This window comes from Haliotis rufescens, unplaced genomic scaffold (assembly GCF_023055435.1).
Source record: "Haliotis rufescens isolate VD_foot unplaced genomic scaffold, xgHalRufe1.0.p SCAF_3, whole genome shotgun sequence".
Classification (NCBI taxonomy): Eukaryota; Metazoa; Mollusca; class Gastropoda; order Lepetellida; family Haliotidae; genus Haliotis; species Haliotis rufescens.
This window is the reverse complement of record NW_025964001.1, coordinates 46,872,275-46,891,404: the sequence shown is the minus strand read 5'-3', so window position 1 is coordinate 46,891,404 and position 19,130 is coordinate 46,872,275. Positions and strand designations below refer to the sequence as shown.

The following is a 19,130-nucleotide window of genomic DNA, read 5'->3' as shown; positions in this document are numbered from 1 at the left end:
CATGGATCACTCATCGGAGGATTGAAGTTCGGGGCCTAGGGATTGCCGCTCTTGGGTTTGAACTTGTGATTAAAGTCTGGGGGATTGACCTTCTCGGTATCGACGCTCTACTGACCGATAGGCAATGGAGCTACAGTTTCATCACCGACCACACTGAGCTCTCCTGTTCGACGATCGCTGTCATGCAGAGGATGATTCCTATGCTGATTCTGCTGATGGTATGACTCTCCTTCTACATGTTACTCGGATTGTCGGCATTGTTGGGATTGTCCCACTCCTACCACTTGAACTCTCAGCGACAAGACTTTCGTCTTTCGTCCAAGGGTTCACTTTTGGCACAGTGAATACAAGCATCATCATATGCGTGCCTACCCCTTATGCTACAACCCGATGGTTCCACTGCACCACCCGATGCCATCTTGGATCATCAGCCTTCCCCAGCCTCATCCAAAGGCTACTATTAGAGGTTCTGTTACACTCTTTCAGGAGAAGTGTTCGCACCATGCCGGCAACATCACAGCTCTCTGTTGTCAGGGTGTCCTCCACCAATGTCAGTGGGATGACCACTTTAAGGCATGACTGTATCCACTCCCTTAGTCCACCCGGTACCTAACTTCTTTGAGAGGCATTTAGAAGTTAGAGTACTAGGAAAGGATAAGATATATGGGTGAACAATTTCTTTATTACAATTAGGAGCGATGTTTTGGTGTGGATTCTAACACCGTTATCAAGCTATCACTAGTAGACCAACCCCCAGCCATGCCAATCAGATTAAGGATCCGGCCAGCCAGATTGTAGGCTGTACAAGAAACCATCAGTACATTGATTTCCAAACATGCTGTAGGTTCCAGACACCCACTTGGGATCTTAACATCCTCCTCCGTCGTCTGTCTTTTGCAGAGTATGAAATGCTTGCTGAAAATGAGTTGCTGACACCTTATGATGGTCTTTCTCCTGGCCCTTGACACTGCTGCAAGAGTGAGTGAGATCCCTGCTCTTGATGTTAACAGGGTCCAGTTTGCCCTGGAACAACCAGACCGCTTGTTTACCATCCCGTCGTTGGCGTCCATCCTGAGCCCAGATGACCATGAAGACATCTTTATTATGCCTGGTTAGAGCGTTCCATATCTACCTTGAGGCTGCGCAGGCTCTTCGGATCTGCGGCTCTTACTACAGTTTCCTTTAGGCTTCGTTTGTCTATCTGACGAGCCTATGCCTTCGCTGGATTGCCACCTCCTTTGACGTCCAATCCTCATGAGTCTAAAGCCTCTGCCATGGCCTTACACAACAATTGCACTCTGTCTGCCATCATGGAGGGCTGTTTTTGGAAGTCATATACTGTCTTTGCTTCCCACTATTTCCGTGACAACTCTGTCACCGACGTTCAGGGCCTCCACCAGTTTGGTCCCTTAGACTTGGCGCAACGACTTCATACCAGTGCAGAAAGACGATACTAGTACTCGCATCTGCTATCTGGTATTCGGGGGCACGGGTGGCCCAGTCGTCTGAAACCTATGATTGTGGGTTCGAATCCCGGTTAACCTCGATTATGTTTCTAGGTTTGTCAGCACCATACCCGTTCTCGTGGGTTTCACCGAAGTGGTAAACGTCTTGGACCTGCATCACTTGGGGCTTTCCTCCCACATTAAGCTGACATGCCGCGATATAACTGGAATACTGTTAAAAGCGGCGTTAAACCCAACTCACTTACTCACTATCTGGTATTCAGTATAATGTATATACAGACTTAATATTGGAATTGTCGTTCCTGTGTTTCTTGTCTACTAGGGGCGGTCGGGTAGCCTAGTGGTTAAAGCGCTCGCCAGTCAAGCCGAAGACCCGGTTTCTAATCCCGACATGGGTACAATGTGTGAAGCCCATTTCTGGTGTCCCCCACCGTGATATTGCTGGAATATTGCTAAAAGCGGCGTAAAACCAAACTCACTCACTCACTCACTCTTGTCTACTAAATTGGATTCCCAGACTGAGTACCTAGTGGAGGGGCAGGTGCCTTGCCTGTAGAAGCTCTAGTCTTCAAAATCGAAGTCGCTGTAAGGCCACTAACCTCTGCTTCAGGCATGTGATGTTTTGGTACTGGTTTCAATGATCCTCTTGTGGATGTTGTCAGTCATTCCTCTTCTCGTCATTGCATGCTTCAATCCCTCTGGTGTGGTTGACAGCTTTGAAGAAACTTTTTTAAAGCATGTTTCAAAAGATCAAAAGATGAAGGAAGAAGTGCATAGTATGAGATAGGATAAGTATATATAAATATATAATTTAATGTAAATTTACAATTTTGACCTTCATATTGACCTTCCCTTTTTGACCATGCTCCTAAGTTCTCTTTGATGTGCTCTTAGCTATCCTTAGAAACTGGACCACTGATGCTTAAACTTCCCATGCTTGTTCCTCACACGCTTGTTGGTCACAAGCTTGTTGACACCTGAATTTGTTCAAAATGTTTGCAGCTTAATTTCAATATTGCTGTAAAATTAATAATACATTTTTATTTTTTGCTGCAGATTAAGAACAATTGTGGAAATATAGCTACTTGTTTCATAGTTAGTCCTCATTGTTTATGCAGAAATTCTTGTATATCAATTCTGACAATAACTTTTATTAATTTAATTTAATTATTAACACATTCAGAGGTGATTTCGGTGCCACTCTTTTTTTATGACAGGTCTTTTATGAACACATTCAGATGAATACTGAGATGTGTCTTCAAACAAGTTGTACATTTGTTTGAAATGCATTTACAACGTAATGATGACCATTAGTTTTTATTTTCAAGATGCCCATAAATACTGTCAATATTGTAGTGTGGCATTGATGTCAACCATTGATATTTTAAGTTCACATTGAAGTTTTGCCATTTCGCCTTTGGCAATTGCAATACATTGATAGTTATATCAATCTTGACATCCCTAGTAAGTAAGTTTAGTCGGCATCCCAAATGGCACACTCACTCTGCTAGAGTTAAGTGTATTGCTTACTTACATGTAGTTACTTGATGTGCAGTTCATGGAGCAGTACCCAGAAGAAGGCCAGCTATGTGTCAGGTCACCCCAAGATGAAGAAGCTGGAGCAGGTCGCCCTGGAACACTTCAATACATCACACCAGGGTAATTATGTCTCCCCCAGAATGGAGAGAGACATATTGTTTTTGGCACGGTTCCCGTCGGCGTCGGCGTCGGCGTTCCCACCGGACCATAACTCAGAAACCGTTTAATATTTTTTCGCGAAACTTTGTATACACATTAACCCAGCACTAAAGTGGTGCCTTTTGCTATTTAGAGATTTTTGACATTTTTATTTTTTCTCGTTTCCATGGAGATAAGTTGAACATAGGCTCTGAATGGGGGTAAGCTTGGTTTCCGGACCATAACTCAGAAACCGTTTAATATTTTTTTCGCGAAACTTTGTATACACATTAACCCAGCACTGAAGTGGTGCCTTTTGCTATTTAGAGATTTTTGACATTTTTATTTTTTCTCGTTTCCATGGAGATAAGTTGAACATAGGCTCTGAATGGGGGTAAGCTTTGTTTTCCTGACCATAACTCAGAAACCGTTTAATATTTTTTCGCAAAACTTTGTATACACATTAACCCAGCACTGAAGTGGTGCCTTTTGCTATTTAGAGATTTTTGACATTTTTATTTTTTCTCGTTTCCATGGAGATAACTTGAACATAGACTCTGAATGGGGGTAAGCTTGGTTTCCGGACCATAACTCAGAAACCGTTTAATATTTTTTCGCGAAACTTTGTATACACATTAACCCAGCACTGAAGTGGTGCCCATTAGTTGTTTGAAATTTCTAGGAGTTCTATTTTTGTCTCTGTTATTTAGTAATGGAGGGTGGGAATGAAGAGATGGGGTTTAACGTGAAGTAAACGAATGAATGGGGGTTAGGGGAGTGGGGGGAGACATATGTTTTTACGAGTAAAAACACTTTCTAGTATGTCTTTGTATGAGGAATGATGATTCGCTGTTGTATCAGGGCAGAATCTCTTTGTACGAGAGATACAGATTGACTAGTATCAGGGTAGGTTTGTACACTGCAGAGAACCCTGATGTAGTGCAGATACATTACCATTCAACAAGTACTGTGAGAATTTGGAATTATTATTCAAATGTTTGAGAACTAGTGGTGGTACAATACCGTGGAACACAAGATTTTACTTCCCATTACAAGCATTGATCAAAGTTACCCACTAAGTAAAAAATATGTATTTGTACCTTAAATGTTTGCTTTTTATAACTGTTACATAAAAGAAACACTTATTAGAAGTAAAACGTATATATTTTCTTCCATTGTGCCACAATTGACACTGGCATACACTCAACTGCATATGGAATCTTATGACAGTAGTTATAGTCCTTCATCTATGCCGAACAATTTGATTTGCTGAGTGTCTAGGCAGTGTCTAATTATAAACTCCATTCCTTAAAGTCACAGAGATAACAAATAATATGTTTGACCAAAATATGTGCTTAGTTTTATTTCATTGGCTCTAATATTTACTGAAGCTTGAAGCTTAACAAGTAACTACAAGTATCGTGATACACATCAAATCGCGAGCACGGTATCATGATATGTATCATATCGCACAGTATGTGAGAACATACAAGTCTTCTTGTATTTGTCACTTGCACTGAATGAATGGCAGCAGACTGAAACATTGTCATCGGCCCTGTATTACAACAAATGGAAGTTCAGTCCAGTTTTTAAAGCAAGAAATGATATCAGTAGTTTTGATTTCAATTTTGTTAGTATCATGTTTTGTAGACCTTTTGATGTGAAGGTTTTCTGTATTCCCCAGCCACTCGTGTGATGATCTTCTCCCAGTACCGTGACAGTGTCCAGGAAATCACAGACATGTTGAACCTTCACAGACCCATGATAATGGCCATAAGCTTCATAGGACAGTCATCTACAGGGAAATCAACCAAGGGATTCACTCAGAAAGAACAGCTTAAAGTCAGTGAATCTGACATTGTATTAAGCATGAAATGATGAAATGTTATCAATCATATTTCATGTTTTACCTTACCTGATGCCACACAGTGCTTCCTTACCTTATACCTTATACAAACAGACAGTACTAGAACAAAGAGACAGTTCAAACAGACTACAGCCCGTGCCTCAGCATCCACGAGTTATCCCCCCTGGCGCCTACTCCCTCATATTCTTCTCTGTCTGCCCTACGTATAGACTTGTGCAGGTACAGGAGTTCAACTTAGCTTGTTAATCATCTTCAAGTTTCGTCTTCAGGTGGTGTTACCTCCATATATCCTTTCCATGCTTGATATATCTTTTTCTTCGCGGTTTATAGCTTGTAAATTATATGTTTTAGTCTGTTTTCAGTCGTACAAATGGGTATCTCTCATACCCTCACGTCTAGTCGCACGTTTAAGAGGAAGCCAGAAGCTGGAATGTAAACATTAAACTTGTTTCCGTCCGGTTGCGCACGCACCTCCCTATGACATGTCACAAATCTCTCAGCGCGCCTCTGCGCTGGTCGCTCGAGAAAGTCTTTCGCGGTAGACTGCTAGTTTGTATTCTACTAGTACTTATCGCTTATCTACAGTTGTTCTTATAAAGTAATAATATGTCTTACCTGTAGACTCCTGGAATGTAATCCTTGGTAATCCATTGTTTGTGTTCAACGCATGTTTCGCTGTTTGACAGTGATTCTACACGTGGCAATATGTCGGGCATTTGTGCCTCGTGTCAACGAAAACTGTCTAAAGTAGACCCTCACAAGTATTGTCCTTCCTGCATCATTAAGGACGGGTTTTCAACGTGTTTGTGGAATAAACGTTGTAAAGAATGTGAGAACTTGTCTTCAATAAACTTTAACTTGTATCTTCGTGCGTTGGCGAAGCGGGCCGCTGACCAGCGCTACAAGCAGAGAAGGTCATCGGTTGGATCCTTGGACTCTGCACCCTCCGTATCAGGCCCTGGGGGTGGCGAGTCGACCACACCTCAGAAATCAGTTGATAAAGACCCGCCTCAGTCAACTTCAGTTTTCGACAAGACACGTGACCGTTTGCCTGCTGATGATACTACCCGCACGACTGGTCTTCGTCATTCGGTTGATCGAGAGCGTCACTCAGCCTCCCCCGTTACGACGGAACCGGGTGGTGACGAGGACCATGAGCGGACTACGGTCCCAAGGCGGTCCGTATCTCGTTCTACCAACGACGATAGGGACGTTGTGCGGGACGACAGTGGACACAGAAGTCGTTCCCGTTCAAGTCGGGACAACAGGACGAGTGCCTCGTCGAGAGACAGTACACGACACGAGGGCGTTCATCGTCATCGTGGTCGTCGAATGTACGATTCGGACGATAACTACGATGGGGATCATAGTACTTCTACAGTTAGAGATCGTAGCCCTCGTCCCCACGGGGACGTGCGACGTTCTCGAAGGGAGTTTCGGGGAGTTCAGCGTCGTAGTGAAGATAGTGAGAACGACGACCTCGTCTCACTTTCATATCGACCCGGCTTTGATAGCCCGGCGGCGGTCCTCGCCTCGACGGCGGTCCTTGCCTCGACGGCGGTCCTCGCCTCGACGGCGTCGACCAAGAAGGATACGACTACGTCGGGGGTCCATGGCCCGTCAACTAGTACAGCAGCTCCTTAATCTACGCCTCCACACTCGACGTCGACGATGGATTGTGACGACAGCCCTCCTAGGCCTCCCAAAGAACGATGACAACCCGACGAGGCGGGCTTTAAGGTCGGAGATACACCGCAGTCTCTTCAGTTTTCTCCTCCCGATGTCTTCAGAGCCATGGCTCACGATATGGACCAGAACTTTGGCTCTGCTCTGCCTGGGCAGAGCTTCTGCAAGCCGCCTGGTCGATCTCGTTACCCGATCTATGGCATGCCGTTTTCGTCACCCATGAATAGGGATTTGGACTGGGGGCTACTCTTCAAGAGACCAGCGCCCTCCAAATTTGGAATCCATGGACACTGCTGTTCGTCACCAGCTGCAAACGCTTGCTATGCTGTCGACAGCGATCAAGGCCCTCTCAGTGTACTTTGAGGAGAAAGAACCATAGGATGAGGACGACAGGACGGTGCCATCGGTCCTCACCTGTATGCAACGGTGGATCTCGGACGTCCTCGCCCAGTCCCGATATGTATCGGGCATGGTTACATCGACTGCACTGACCTACCTGATCGTCATGGCAGGTCACTCTTACGGGCCCCGTGGACATCGCAACAGTTGTTCGATGGTCGTACCAACGACGTTCTGGACAAGTACTCCAGGGAAGCCGAGCGTGACATCATCATTTCGGCTTCACACAACCTGTCCAGACGGCCACCGGTTTCTAACGCCCCACGACGACGTTACCGAAACGAGAATGTGCAACGGGCCTTCCGTAGGGACGTGCCTCGACAGCCGTCCCGCAAGAGAGATTCCGACAGGAAAGGTCGCCAGGTCTCCTTTTCCAAGTTTCCCAGAGGGGGACAGTGCCAGCGGGGGAGGAAGTGAGGTCCCTTCCCCCGCCGTCGCCGTGGTTGGAGTCTCCCCCGGTGACACTACCTTTAGACGAGCTACCGGTAGGGGGGCGACTTCGTCACTATGCCCACAAGTGGGTTTTCCTCAACGACCCTTACGTTCAGAACATTTTGACAACAGGCTACGCCCCACGCCTGAGATCGACACCACCACTGACGTCATCCCCAACATTCCACATTCCACCAACGGATCGGCTGACGCCGGCCATCGATTTGTTGGTGGAAAAGACAGCCGTACTTCGCCTGGGGACATCGGCACCATCGCCGAGGTACTACTCGCCCATCTTTCTAGTACCCAAGAAAAACTCCACAAAGATGCGGCTTATTTTCAATCTCAAAAAGTTGAGCGCAACATACCTCCAACCACCCGACACATTCACCTTGATATCCCTCAGCTCTCTGCGTCGGATGATATTACCGAACGACTTCCTCGTCTCGTTAGACCTTCAGGACGCGTATCTACATGTACCAATAGCTTCCGAGTTCCAGAAGTACCTCCGATTCGAATACTAAGGTATTCCTTACCAGTGGGCGGCCCTCCCGATTGGAATTTCTACGGCCCCGTGCTTTTTCACACGGATCATGAAGACGGTCGTAGAATGGCTCCATCGGCAGGCGATCAGGGTCGCCTTCTACCTAGACGACGGGCTCCAAGCTCACCAGTTTACAGAAGCCCTTCAAGGTGAGTTGGCAACCACCCTGAGTCTACTACGGTACCTCGGGTGGATCGTCAACTTTCAAAAGTCGGACTTGGTACCAACTCGGGTTCTACAGTACATTAGGATACGCTTCCAGACGGGAGTCAATCTGGTCCAGGTACCTCAAGACCGTTGGGACAAGATTGTCAGCAGCGTTCCGAGACTTCTACATGCCTCGGCGTCGGTGCACACGTGGCAGGAAGTCCTCGGTCTGTTGACATCGGCCCAAGACTTGACTCGTCAAGGTCGTCTTCAACTTCGTCCGCTGCAGAGATTGCTGTACCCCCACCTGGAGTTTCCCGAACTCCTGGTTCCACTTCCGGCGCAGCTACGTTGTCATCTGGAGTGGTGGCTCCAGCCGTCGAACGTTTGCGAGGGCGTCTTTATGAGCGAGCCTCCGTTCATACTACACCTATTCGTAGACGCGTCATTGGAAGGCTGGGGAGCGCACTTCGGGGACGACCAAGCGGCCGGGCTGTGGTCGCCAGTAGAAAAGGTCCTCCACATCAACTGCCTCGAGATGGAAGCAGTGATTCGGGCGGTCGAGTTTTGGAAACTTCGACTCCGTCGGAAACGGCTGATGATACAGTCGGACAACTCCACAGTCGTCCACTGCGTCAACAAACAGGGAACAACTCAGTCGGCGGCCTTTCTGGACCGGACATTCAGGTTCTTCGCCCTCGTCGACGACTTGGACATGGGCGTACGCGCCCGTCACATCCCGGGGGCCAAGAATGTGATTGCCGACGCCCTGTCGAGACCATCGAGGCCGTCTCCCACGGAGTGGATGATCCATCCGACAGTCTTTCATCTGCTGACAGATCGACTCTGGTTGCCCCAAGTAGATCTCTTTGCTGCCCCGTACAACAACCGCCTCCCTCGATTCGTGTCGCCGGTTCCAGACCCACGGGCATGGGACCACGACGCTCTAGCGATATCGTGGGGGGGTCTAGACGCTTACGCGTTTCCACCAACGGTGCTGTTACCATCGCAACTGGTGAAAGTTCGTCAAACGGCCAACCTACGTCTTCTTTTAGTCGCGCCTTATTGGCCGGCCAGAACATGGTTCCCGGAACTTCTTCAGATCATCGATCAACCACCGTTCCCGTTGCCAGATCGAGACGACCTCCATCTTCATCCTCACACCGACGACTTGCATCCGGGGATAAAGAACTTCCAGCTTCACGCCTGGGTTTGCTTAAGACCTCGTTAATGAAGAAAGGCTATTCGGGTAAAGTGGCAGCGCTTGTCTCGTCGGCACATCGAGACACGACTCGTAAGCTGTAAGATGACAAGTGGACCACTTTCTCCATTTTCGCCAGGTCTCATGGCTTCAACCCGGCAGTAGCGACCCCACCACAGGTGGCGGAGTTCCTAGTCTCTCTCCGGTCATCTCGGCGTCTGAAAGGGTCGACGATCTCTACATATCTGGCAGCTTTGGCTTCAGTAGTGCCGTCTCCTACGGGCGACAAGCTCACTAACGTACCGGAGTTGCAGAAGATTCTACGTGCCTTCATGGTTGAAGATCAGTCACGTAAATTCCGACCGCCGGCCTGGGACCTTGATGTCGTTCTGCGCAACCTGTCTAGTCAGGCTTACGAGCCTCTCGATCAGGTCGCGTTCGACTTATTGTCTCAGAAAACGGTTTTCCTTCTCTCGCTGGCTACGGCTGCGAGAATTACAGAAATACATGCCATTGACGTCGGTCGGATTACGTTCGATCAGCGTAACCATGGCAACGTCCATCTTGGTCTCAGATGGGATTTTTTAGCGAAAAATCAACTTCCTGGCCAAGATCCGAGAATGTTCCACATTCCTTCCTTGTCTGCCATTATGGGCCATCATGATCACGCTGATCTCACCTTGTGCCCAGTTCGTGCGCTTCGTATTTACCTGCAGCGTTCTGAACAGCGACGACAACATTTTCGACGGCTGTTCATACCGCTCTCAACCAATGCAAAGAAAGAGATTACACGTAATACTCTCTCATTTTGGTTGAGAGCGGTAATTCTCAGAGCTTACGAGGCGCAAGGACTCGCACCTCCAACCTCCTCTCATCCGCACGAAGTTCGAGCCTTTGCTTCAACATTAGCACTCCACAGTAATTGTTCGCTACAAGTTATTATGGAGGGCTGCTTTTGGAGATCTACTTCAGTGTTTGCTTCGCATTATCTTAGAGATATCTCCACAGAAGATGTTGAAGGACTCAAACAGTTTGGTCCACTCGTGGTGGCACAACAGATCTCTCAGAAAAGACAGTGAATTTGTGTTTTATTCACTTTGGAGTTTTTGCTTGACACTTCGTGACATACTACAGGTTACAATAAAAGCTGTTGGTGAATGTACGCATTCTTATGGTTTTTTGTTGCGTGCAGTACTTCTGCTTTTTATTATGGTTATTCGGTGTATGCATCGTCTTCCCATACATTATAGTACTGCTCATATTTTTTAGTTACTTTGTATACTGCGAGTTGCTCTGTAACTAAATTATGCGCCGACCTCACTTCGATCCGGGTTCAACTGACGTGTGCAGTTGTACTGTCGCATCGATAATTAGTTGTGTGTCGAAGAGCATTACCCATGCTATTTTAGTTACCTTGTCTACGGCGAGTTCTGTAACTAAATTATACGCCGACCACATTTCGATCGCAATTCAACTGACGTGTGCAGTTGTCCTGTCGCTTCGATAATTAGTTGTGAGTCGAAGAGCATTAAACATGCTGTTTTAGTTACCTTGTATACTGCGAGTTGCTCTGTAACTAAACTATTCGTCGACCACACTTCGATCGCAGTTCAACTGACGCGTGCAGTTGGCCTGTCGCATCGATAATTAGTTGTGTGTCGAAGAGCATTAACCATGCTGTGCGTTCGTGATAAACAACTTGTCTCGTCCGTGCATCTGGTCGAATGTTCTATTGTCACTACAGGGGTGAGGAACTTGGTACATTCGACGTGAAAGTGGTCACTGCCTGATTACTTTCCCGACCCTCCTTCCAGTGTTCCGTCGAATTCTACCCATTTGTACGACTGAAAACAGACTAAAACATGGGTTTTTCAGATTAAAAACGATGTCTTATTGGTCTGTTTTCAGTCGTACATTCCTACCCAGCCATCCCCACAGGGAAGTAATCCAGTCCAGTCCTGCTTGATGGCTTATTCTTCGAGATTTGTGACATGTCATAGGGAGGTGCGTGCGCAACCGGACGGAAACAAGTTTAATGTTTACATTCCAGCTTCTGGCTTCCTCTTAAACGTGCGACTAGACGTGAGGGTATGAGAGATACCCATTTGTACGACTGAAAACAGACCAATAAAACATCGTTTTTAATCTGAAAAACCCATTTTTATTCGGGCTGCGTAACTTTGCACGTTTTGGGCCTTGGTTGCCATTTTTACTTTTGTGAGTATCGTGTTTATGAGGGTGTGTGTTAATGTACTTTTTGCTATAGTTTTCTTAAACTATATGTGAATCTCTCATTTATTTTGTTGATTATGGCTTTCTATTGACATAATTCTATTAATTAGGCGTATTATGTTTTTGAATTGCTTCCAGTCACGCCTCACACTGTGTTGTAAAGTTTTTCTGTTTGTGCGCTTAGTTCACATTTTGTCCAGTATCATGTTTTGCTTCATATGTGATTCTGTATTCCATGCATTGTGATTTATGTAAAAGGCCCATGTAAGGGAAAGATCCACATCAACTTTGCCCCTACTGCCTGCGCTGCTCTTTTTGTGCTCCCTTGTCAATTACTGACTCATAACAGAAAGGCTCTTCTTCGTCGCCAGAAACAACTTGCCTATAGGAGGAAGATGTCTGATACTTCGCCGCCACCAACCTGTTCCGCTGACGACGGTTCCATTCAGGTGCTCCTGTCCAATCTACGCCATATGCATCGCTTGATTTTCTGAATACTACGGCCAATCGTGCTTTTTGGGAACAACTCCTTCAGCATCGTCCAGACGACCTGCTTTTGCCTCCCGTCAGCTTGGATCTTGCCAGCTTCCGCCTTCCCGCGCCTCATCAGATACTTTGTCCTGCCATTCTTTTGGTCCCCGTTGCTGCTCTCATACTCCTGCCAACACTACTTCTGCCTTTGTCAAGTTCTGTGGTCAGCTATCGCCGGGACAGAGTTGTCACTGAATTGTCCTCAGGCGTAACCGTATCATCACCAGCTATCGGAAGACCGTTGCCAGTGTTCACCGGATCATGGCCAGCTTTCGCGTACCATCGCCAGCTCCATGGGTCACTGTACAGTCGCCATGACGTTCTTTCGTCTTGCCAACCATCGCCTCCCCAGCATGCTTTGTCATCTGGCGTCCCAGCACAGGGCACAGACATCTGGACTCCTCCCTTACTTCACCTCACCACCCTTCGGATGATGAGCGACATGACACTGCCTGACCAGCAGTCAAGTTCCGAGATTTCGGAAGGAACACTACCCTTTCCACTCCTGTTGATGAAGACGTTCTGATGCTCGTTGGTTCTTCTCAACCCAGTACCTCGATTTCGATGACAGATTCGCAACTTGTTAGAATGAATGCCGCTCTCCGTCACTCTCTCGGACATACTGGACTGCTTAGACAAGAATCCGTCTGAGGCTAATGACCAGGTCCTTTCAGTCTTGGATTGGCAAAAGCTTCAACTTGTGCACATGTCCACTTACCTACAATACTGCCTTGGATCAATCACCATCGCTAGATGCTCTGCCCTGCTCAAACAGTCCTCTTGAGATCCGTTGTTCAAGACGCAATTGATGCGCCAACCTTGGTCTGGGTCAGCTCAGTTCGTTACCCGGATCCTTCGCCATGGTTACCGCCTGCAGTTCTGTGCCATTCCTCCTCTAACTACCACTCCCTTGGAACCTCAGTATCGGCCTCGTGATGTGCTGGATCTTCAGGCCAATATCGATCTACTGATCGCCAAGAATGCAGTGGATCTCATGGATGCCGACTCCATCTCTCAAGGGTTTTATTCTCCAGTCTTCCTGGTGTCCAAGAAGGGTTTGTCCAAACTAAGAATGATGCACAATCTGGCGCTATTCAACCTCCATTATCTAGTGCCTCCGACACATTTCCAGATGATCTCCATCCGGTCTTTGCACAACCTCCTTCAACACATGGACTACCTCATCAGTCTAGATCTCCAGGATGCCTACCTGTACGTTCCCATTCATGCAGCACATCGTCGTTTCCTCCGCTTCATCTTCCGGGGCCAGCACTTTCCACTGTCACTGCATCGTCTGACCCTGACTCTTCAGCGCGATTTCACCCTTTGCCTTCTCCATTGGTTGGATGATCAACATCATCTGACTCCTTCTCACCGTCTAACTTTCATAGGCGGTCTCTTTCTGACAGACCTCTCCTTGATACAGGTTCCTCTGGATTGGTTCAGGAGAGCCCTCTCTCAACCTCTCGATATCCGTCAGTGGCAGAGACTTCTCGGGCTGTTGTCCTCAGCTCAGGATCTGACATCCATGGGTCGTCCTCTACTGCGTCCCCTTCAGCGGTTTCTCCTGCCATTTCTGTGCTCAGACCTGTCGGGTTCCCTTCTTTCTCTGCCACAGGAATTACATCAGTTCCTGGACTGGTGGCTAGTCCCATCAAGCGTCTTAAGTGGTTTCTCTATGACATGCTTCCAGGCCACTCACCATCCCTTTGTAGATGCATCTCTTCAAGGATGGGGCGCCCACCTGCTCCAGGAAACCGCTTCTGGTCTTTGGACTCCTTCGGAACATGCGTGGCACATCAACAATCTGGAGTTGGAGGCGGTCATTCAGGCGATTCGTCATAGGCATTAGATCTTCCACAACAGCTGTCTCACGGTCGCATCGGACAACTCCACAGTGGTGTATTACATCAAGAGGCAAGGGTCGATTCGGTCTGCTTCTCTCCTGGTGCAGACCTTTCACCTGTTTCATCTGGCCAACGGTCTCCCTCTTGTGATCCGAGCCCATCACATTCCATTCCAGGTTGTCGCAACGTCTTAGCCGACACCCAACCAAGACCTGATCGTCCGTCCCCCACAGAGTGGATGCTCCACCTGGAAGCCTTCCCGTTCTTGTGCGATCGCCTGGGGACTCTCAACATAGATCTCTATGCAACAGTTAGCAACCATCAACTGCCGGTGTATGTGTCTCCTGTCTCGGACCCAGCTGCTTGGGAGGTAGAAGGCCTCACTCTGTCTTGGGTCGGCTTCAGCGCGTACTTTCTCCCCCAGGTCCTCTGGATCTGCTTTTGGTCACACCATTCTGGCCATCCCAGATTTGGTTTCCCAGGCACCTTCAGTTTACAGGAGAATCCGTGTTATGTCTCCCAGCATGGCCAAAACTGCTGCTCAATCCTCACACCAGACAGCCGCATCCAGACCCCCAACGGTTACAGTCTGCACATTTGGCGTGTCACCAGAATTCATTGACCGCTAAAGGATTTTCATCGTACCTCCACTTGTTCCTTATATGATGACAAGTGGTGGTCGGTTCAGACCTTCTGCTTGTCCAGGCACATTGTCCCAGTGGAGGCCACCGTTCCACAGGTGGCTGACTTTTTGTTTTTTCTTCGCCAATCCTGACACCTGGCTGGTTCCACGATTGCGACATACCTTGCTGCGCTCAATTCTGTCCCGAAAATCGCTAGGGGTTCCCGGTTATCTTCGGTCCCTGCCCTTTTTGCCATGGTACAAGGTTTTTGACTGGAGGACCAGACTAAAAAGATCCGCTCCCCAGCTTCGGATCTCAATGTTGTTTTGCAGGATTTACCTCGGGCCCTGTATGAGCCGCTTGCGTCTGCCTCGTTTGAAGATCTCACCTTGAAGACTTGCTTTCTCCCTAGCCCCTGCGACAGCTGCTAGGGTTAGCGAGCTTCATTGTGACCCGTGTCCGGTTCGACCAGTATCCTCTAAGCTTGGTTCACATTGACCTTTGTTCAGACTTTATCACCAAAAACCAACTGCCCGGCCAACCTGATCGGCAGTTTCACGTCCTGTCTCTTTCGGAGATCATCGGCCCTGATGATGACCTGGAGCTTGCCCTCTTGCCCTCTTGCCCTCTTGCCCTCTTGGGTTGCTTGGTACTGTTATGTTGGTACCTAGTAAAGTTTTGGTCCCATTTTTCCGCCTCTTTTTGAGCCAAACACAGAATATCTTGCTTTTACCCTCTGTCAACTGATGTTCATCAGACCACCATTCTGTTCCGAGAGGGCTTGACCTGCATCTTATCCCCTTGCCTGCTGTTCAGGGAGCCACTACCTTGCTGTCACCTGCTGGGTTTCCCGCCGGACAGTTTTTTTGTGCTTCTTCAGTGTGCCTGGCACTACTCACGGTAAGCCTGCCTTCCTTGTCAGTCAAATAAAGTACTGTGTAGCGGCAGATAAGGCAAAACATGAGCATTTCTGATTAAATGCAATGTTTTTATACTTACCTGATGCTACACCTATAGGCCCACACTTACTTCGTCCTCCTCCTCCGCCTTACCATTGGCGCCACTGTGTACTCTACATCTGATGTCATCCAGTGTAGAACATGAGGAGTAGGGTCCAAGGGGGATAACTCGTGGATGCCGAGGCACGGGTTGTAGTCTGTTTGTAGTCTTGTATAAGGTAGGGATTACAAGAAAGAAAGCAAAGATTAGCTTAAGAAATGTTTATTAGTGTGTGTTTAAATATGCTGAACTGCAAAAGAAACATCACCAAGAAATATATATGAGAAACCTTAAACTGTAAACACTGTAAACATACTTTGAGACATATTAAAAAGATGAAACTTGGCAAAACTGGTCATTCAGGTTGAAATTAAAGTGTCAAATGTTCTTAAAGTGAAACACAACACTAGTCCCTGAGGAAATTGCATCACAAGTAGGTATCTCGTGTGTCCGTTATGTGCATTGATGACTGCCGTGCAACGTCGATACATGGAATGGATCAGGCGGTTGATGAAGGCCATAGGCACTTGAGCCCACACTCTGAGGAACGCCTGACGCAGTTCAGCTGCAGTCGGCCTTGGTCGGATGTCATTCAGCCGTCTTTGAATCTCGTCCCACAGGTGCCAAATGAGGTATGGCGTGTGGTCTCAAGATTGATCAATGTACCGAGCTGCTGTGACACCAGTGCCTCTCCCAGGACCGATGTTCTGGAAGACCACAGGGCTGACCTCTGTGCAAGATCAATTCCACCCCACACCACAATGCTCGGACCACCCGACGAGTCTCTCTCAACAACACAAGCATCCGAATAACGCCAGACTCTCCCTCTGCCATCTGCTGTTGAGATACAGTAACGGCTCTCGTCTGAGAAGAGGACTCTTCTCCACTGCTGGTGGCGCCAATGCTGGTGCTGTGTTGCCCACTGAAGACGGTCCCGGCGATGACGTGGTGTCAGAATGGGTTTACTGCGTGGCCTGTGATAGTGGAGGTGTCTGCTCGTCAATCATCGACGCACGGTGTCGGCACTAATGTGTCGCTGGTGTCTCCCCATGGTCTGTCGAGCAGTCTCCGCAGCAGTAATAAAGCGATCTTGAAGATGCTGTCGCACAATCTGACTATCCTGACATCGGCTGGTGATTCCTGGTCTTCCCCTTCGTGGTCGGTCATTTGTATATTCAATAACAAATGAATGTTATCCGATCTTGGTGGATTTTTATAGAGCAAGAAATGGGGGAACGCATGTGCATCTCAATTTGCACGGAACTAACGTGCATCGGGTTACCATGGCCGTTGCGGTGATGCGTTTGGGCAATCAATTTTATTGTCATCTGCTTTGTTTTTTATATCATCAAATTTCATTTTTCGGGACAAAGTAATTTTAAATTTTAGCAACTTTGACAAAAATTACCCAGATATTTAAATGACAACTTTTCATGCAATGTTACTTGGGGTGATGTTTCTTTTCCGGCTCAGTATATATTGTGATTGCTATGATTTCTATCATTTGGAATATTACTGCCTCCAGGTAATGAAAGCGTTTCGAGAAGGTGGATACAACACTTTAGTGTCCACATGTGTTGGTGAAGAAGGCCTTGACATCGGGGATGTGGACTTGATTATCTGCTTCGATGCACACAAGTCTCCAATCCGCCTGGTGCAGAGAATGGGGCGTACAGGGAGGAAGAGACAAGGGCGCATAGTTATGCTGGTCACTGCAGGCAAGGAGGAACAGGTGAGGGGGACACTGGTAGAGTTGAGCAGGGACACTGGGTGGGTAGAGTGGGGACACTGGTAGAGTTGAGCAGGGACACTGGGTGGGTAGAGTGGGGACAGCGGCAGGGTAGAGTGGGGACACTGACAGGGTAGAGAGGGGACACTGACAGGGTAGAGTGGGGACACTGAAAGGGTAGAGTTGGGACACTTGGTGGGTAGAGAAGGGACACTGACAGGGTTGAGTGGGGACACTGACAGGGTAGAGTGGGGACAATGAAAGGGTAGAGTGGGGAGCAGTGGCAGAATAGAATGAAAGTGTAGAGTGGGGACACTGGGTGGGTAGAGTGGGGACACTGACAGGGTAGAGTGGGGACACTGACAGGGTAGACTGGGGACACTGGTAGAGTTGAGCAGGGACACTGGGTGGGTAGAGAGGGGACAATGAAAGTGTAGAGTGGGGACACTGACAGGGTAGAGCAGGGACACTGGGTGGGTAGAGTGGGGACACTGGGTGGGTAGAGTGGGGACACTGACAGGGTAGAGTGGGGACACTGACAGGGTAGAGTGGGGACACTGGTAGAGTTGAGCAGGGACACTGGGTGGGTAGAGTGGGGACACTGAAAGGGTAGAGTTGGGACACTTGGTGGGTAGAGAGGGGACACTGACAGGGTTGAGTGGGGACACTGACAGGGTAGAGTGGGGACAATGAAAGGGTAGAGTGGGGAGCAGTGGCAGAATAGAATGAAAGTGTAGAGTGGGGACACTGACAGGGTAGAGTGGGGACAATGAAAGGGTAGAGTGGGGAGCAGTGGCAGAATAGAATGAAAGTGTAGAGTGGGGACACTGGGTGGGTAGAGTGGGGACACTGGGTGGGTAGAGTGGGGACACTGACAGGGTAGAGTGGGGACACTGACAGGGTAGACTGGGGACACTGGTAGAGTTGAGCAGGGACACTGGGTGGGTAGAGAGGGGACCATGAAAGTGTAGAGTGGGGACACTGGGTGGGTAGATTGGGGACACTGACAGGGTAGAGTGGGGACACTGATAGAGTTGAGCAGGGACACTGGGTGGGAAGAGAGGGGACACTGACAGGGTAGAGTGGGGACACTGACAGGGTAGAGTGGGGAGCAGTGGCAGAATAGAAGGGGACAGCGGCAGGGTAGAGTGGGGACACTGGGTGGGTAGAGAGGTGTCACTGGGTGGGTATAGTGTGGACACTGACAGGTAGAGTGGGGACACTGACAGGGTAGAGATGGGACACTGAAAGGGTAGAGTGGGTGGCAGTGTAGAGTGGGGAGCAGTGGCAGGGTATAGTGTGGACACTGACGGGTAGAGCGTGGACACTGACGGGTAGAGTGGGGACACTGGGTGGGTAGAGAGGGGACACTGACAGGGTAGAGTGGGGACACTGACAGGGTAGAGTGGGGAGCAGTGGCAGGGTATAGTGTGGACACTGACGGGTAGAGCGTGGACACTGACGGGTAGAGTGGGGACACTGAAAGGGTAGAGAGGGGACAGCGGCAGGGTAGAGTGGGGACACTGACAGGGTAGAGTGGGGACACTGACAGGGCAGACTGTGGATACTGACAGGATAGAGTGGGGACACTGACAGGGTAGAGTTGGGACACTGACAGGGTAGAGTGGGGACACAGACATGGTAGAGTGGTGACACTGACAGAGAAGGGGTTGGTGCAGAATGACAACAGTAGAGTGTGGGTGTAGCTCCCAGGGGTAGGTGTGGAATGACAACAGTAGAGTGTGGGTGT

General features: G+C 48.5%; 1 protein-coding gene across 4 annotated transcripts in view; it reads left to right on the top strand.

The window, feature by feature from the left end:
* LOC124118853 (Fanconi anemia group M protein-like) overlaps positions 1-19,130 on the top strand; it is a 96,936-nt gene that overhangs the window by 23,020 nt on the left and 54,786 nt on the right. For all 4 annotated transcript variants that reach the window (XR_006858541.2, XM_046481127.2, XM_046481124.2 and 1 more), the window contains 3 exons: positions 3,022-3,125; positions 4,828-4,985; positions 17,177-17,383. Coding sequence is in view for 3 of the 4 variants with exons in the window: in XM_046481127.2 (XP_046337083.2) it covers positions 3,022-3,125; positions 4,828-4,985; positions 17,177-17,383 (469 nt within the window). In the remaining variant the exon portion in view is untranslated. The remainder of the gene's footprint in view (positions 1-3,021; positions 3,126-4,827; positions 4,986-17,176; positions 17,384-19,130) is intronic.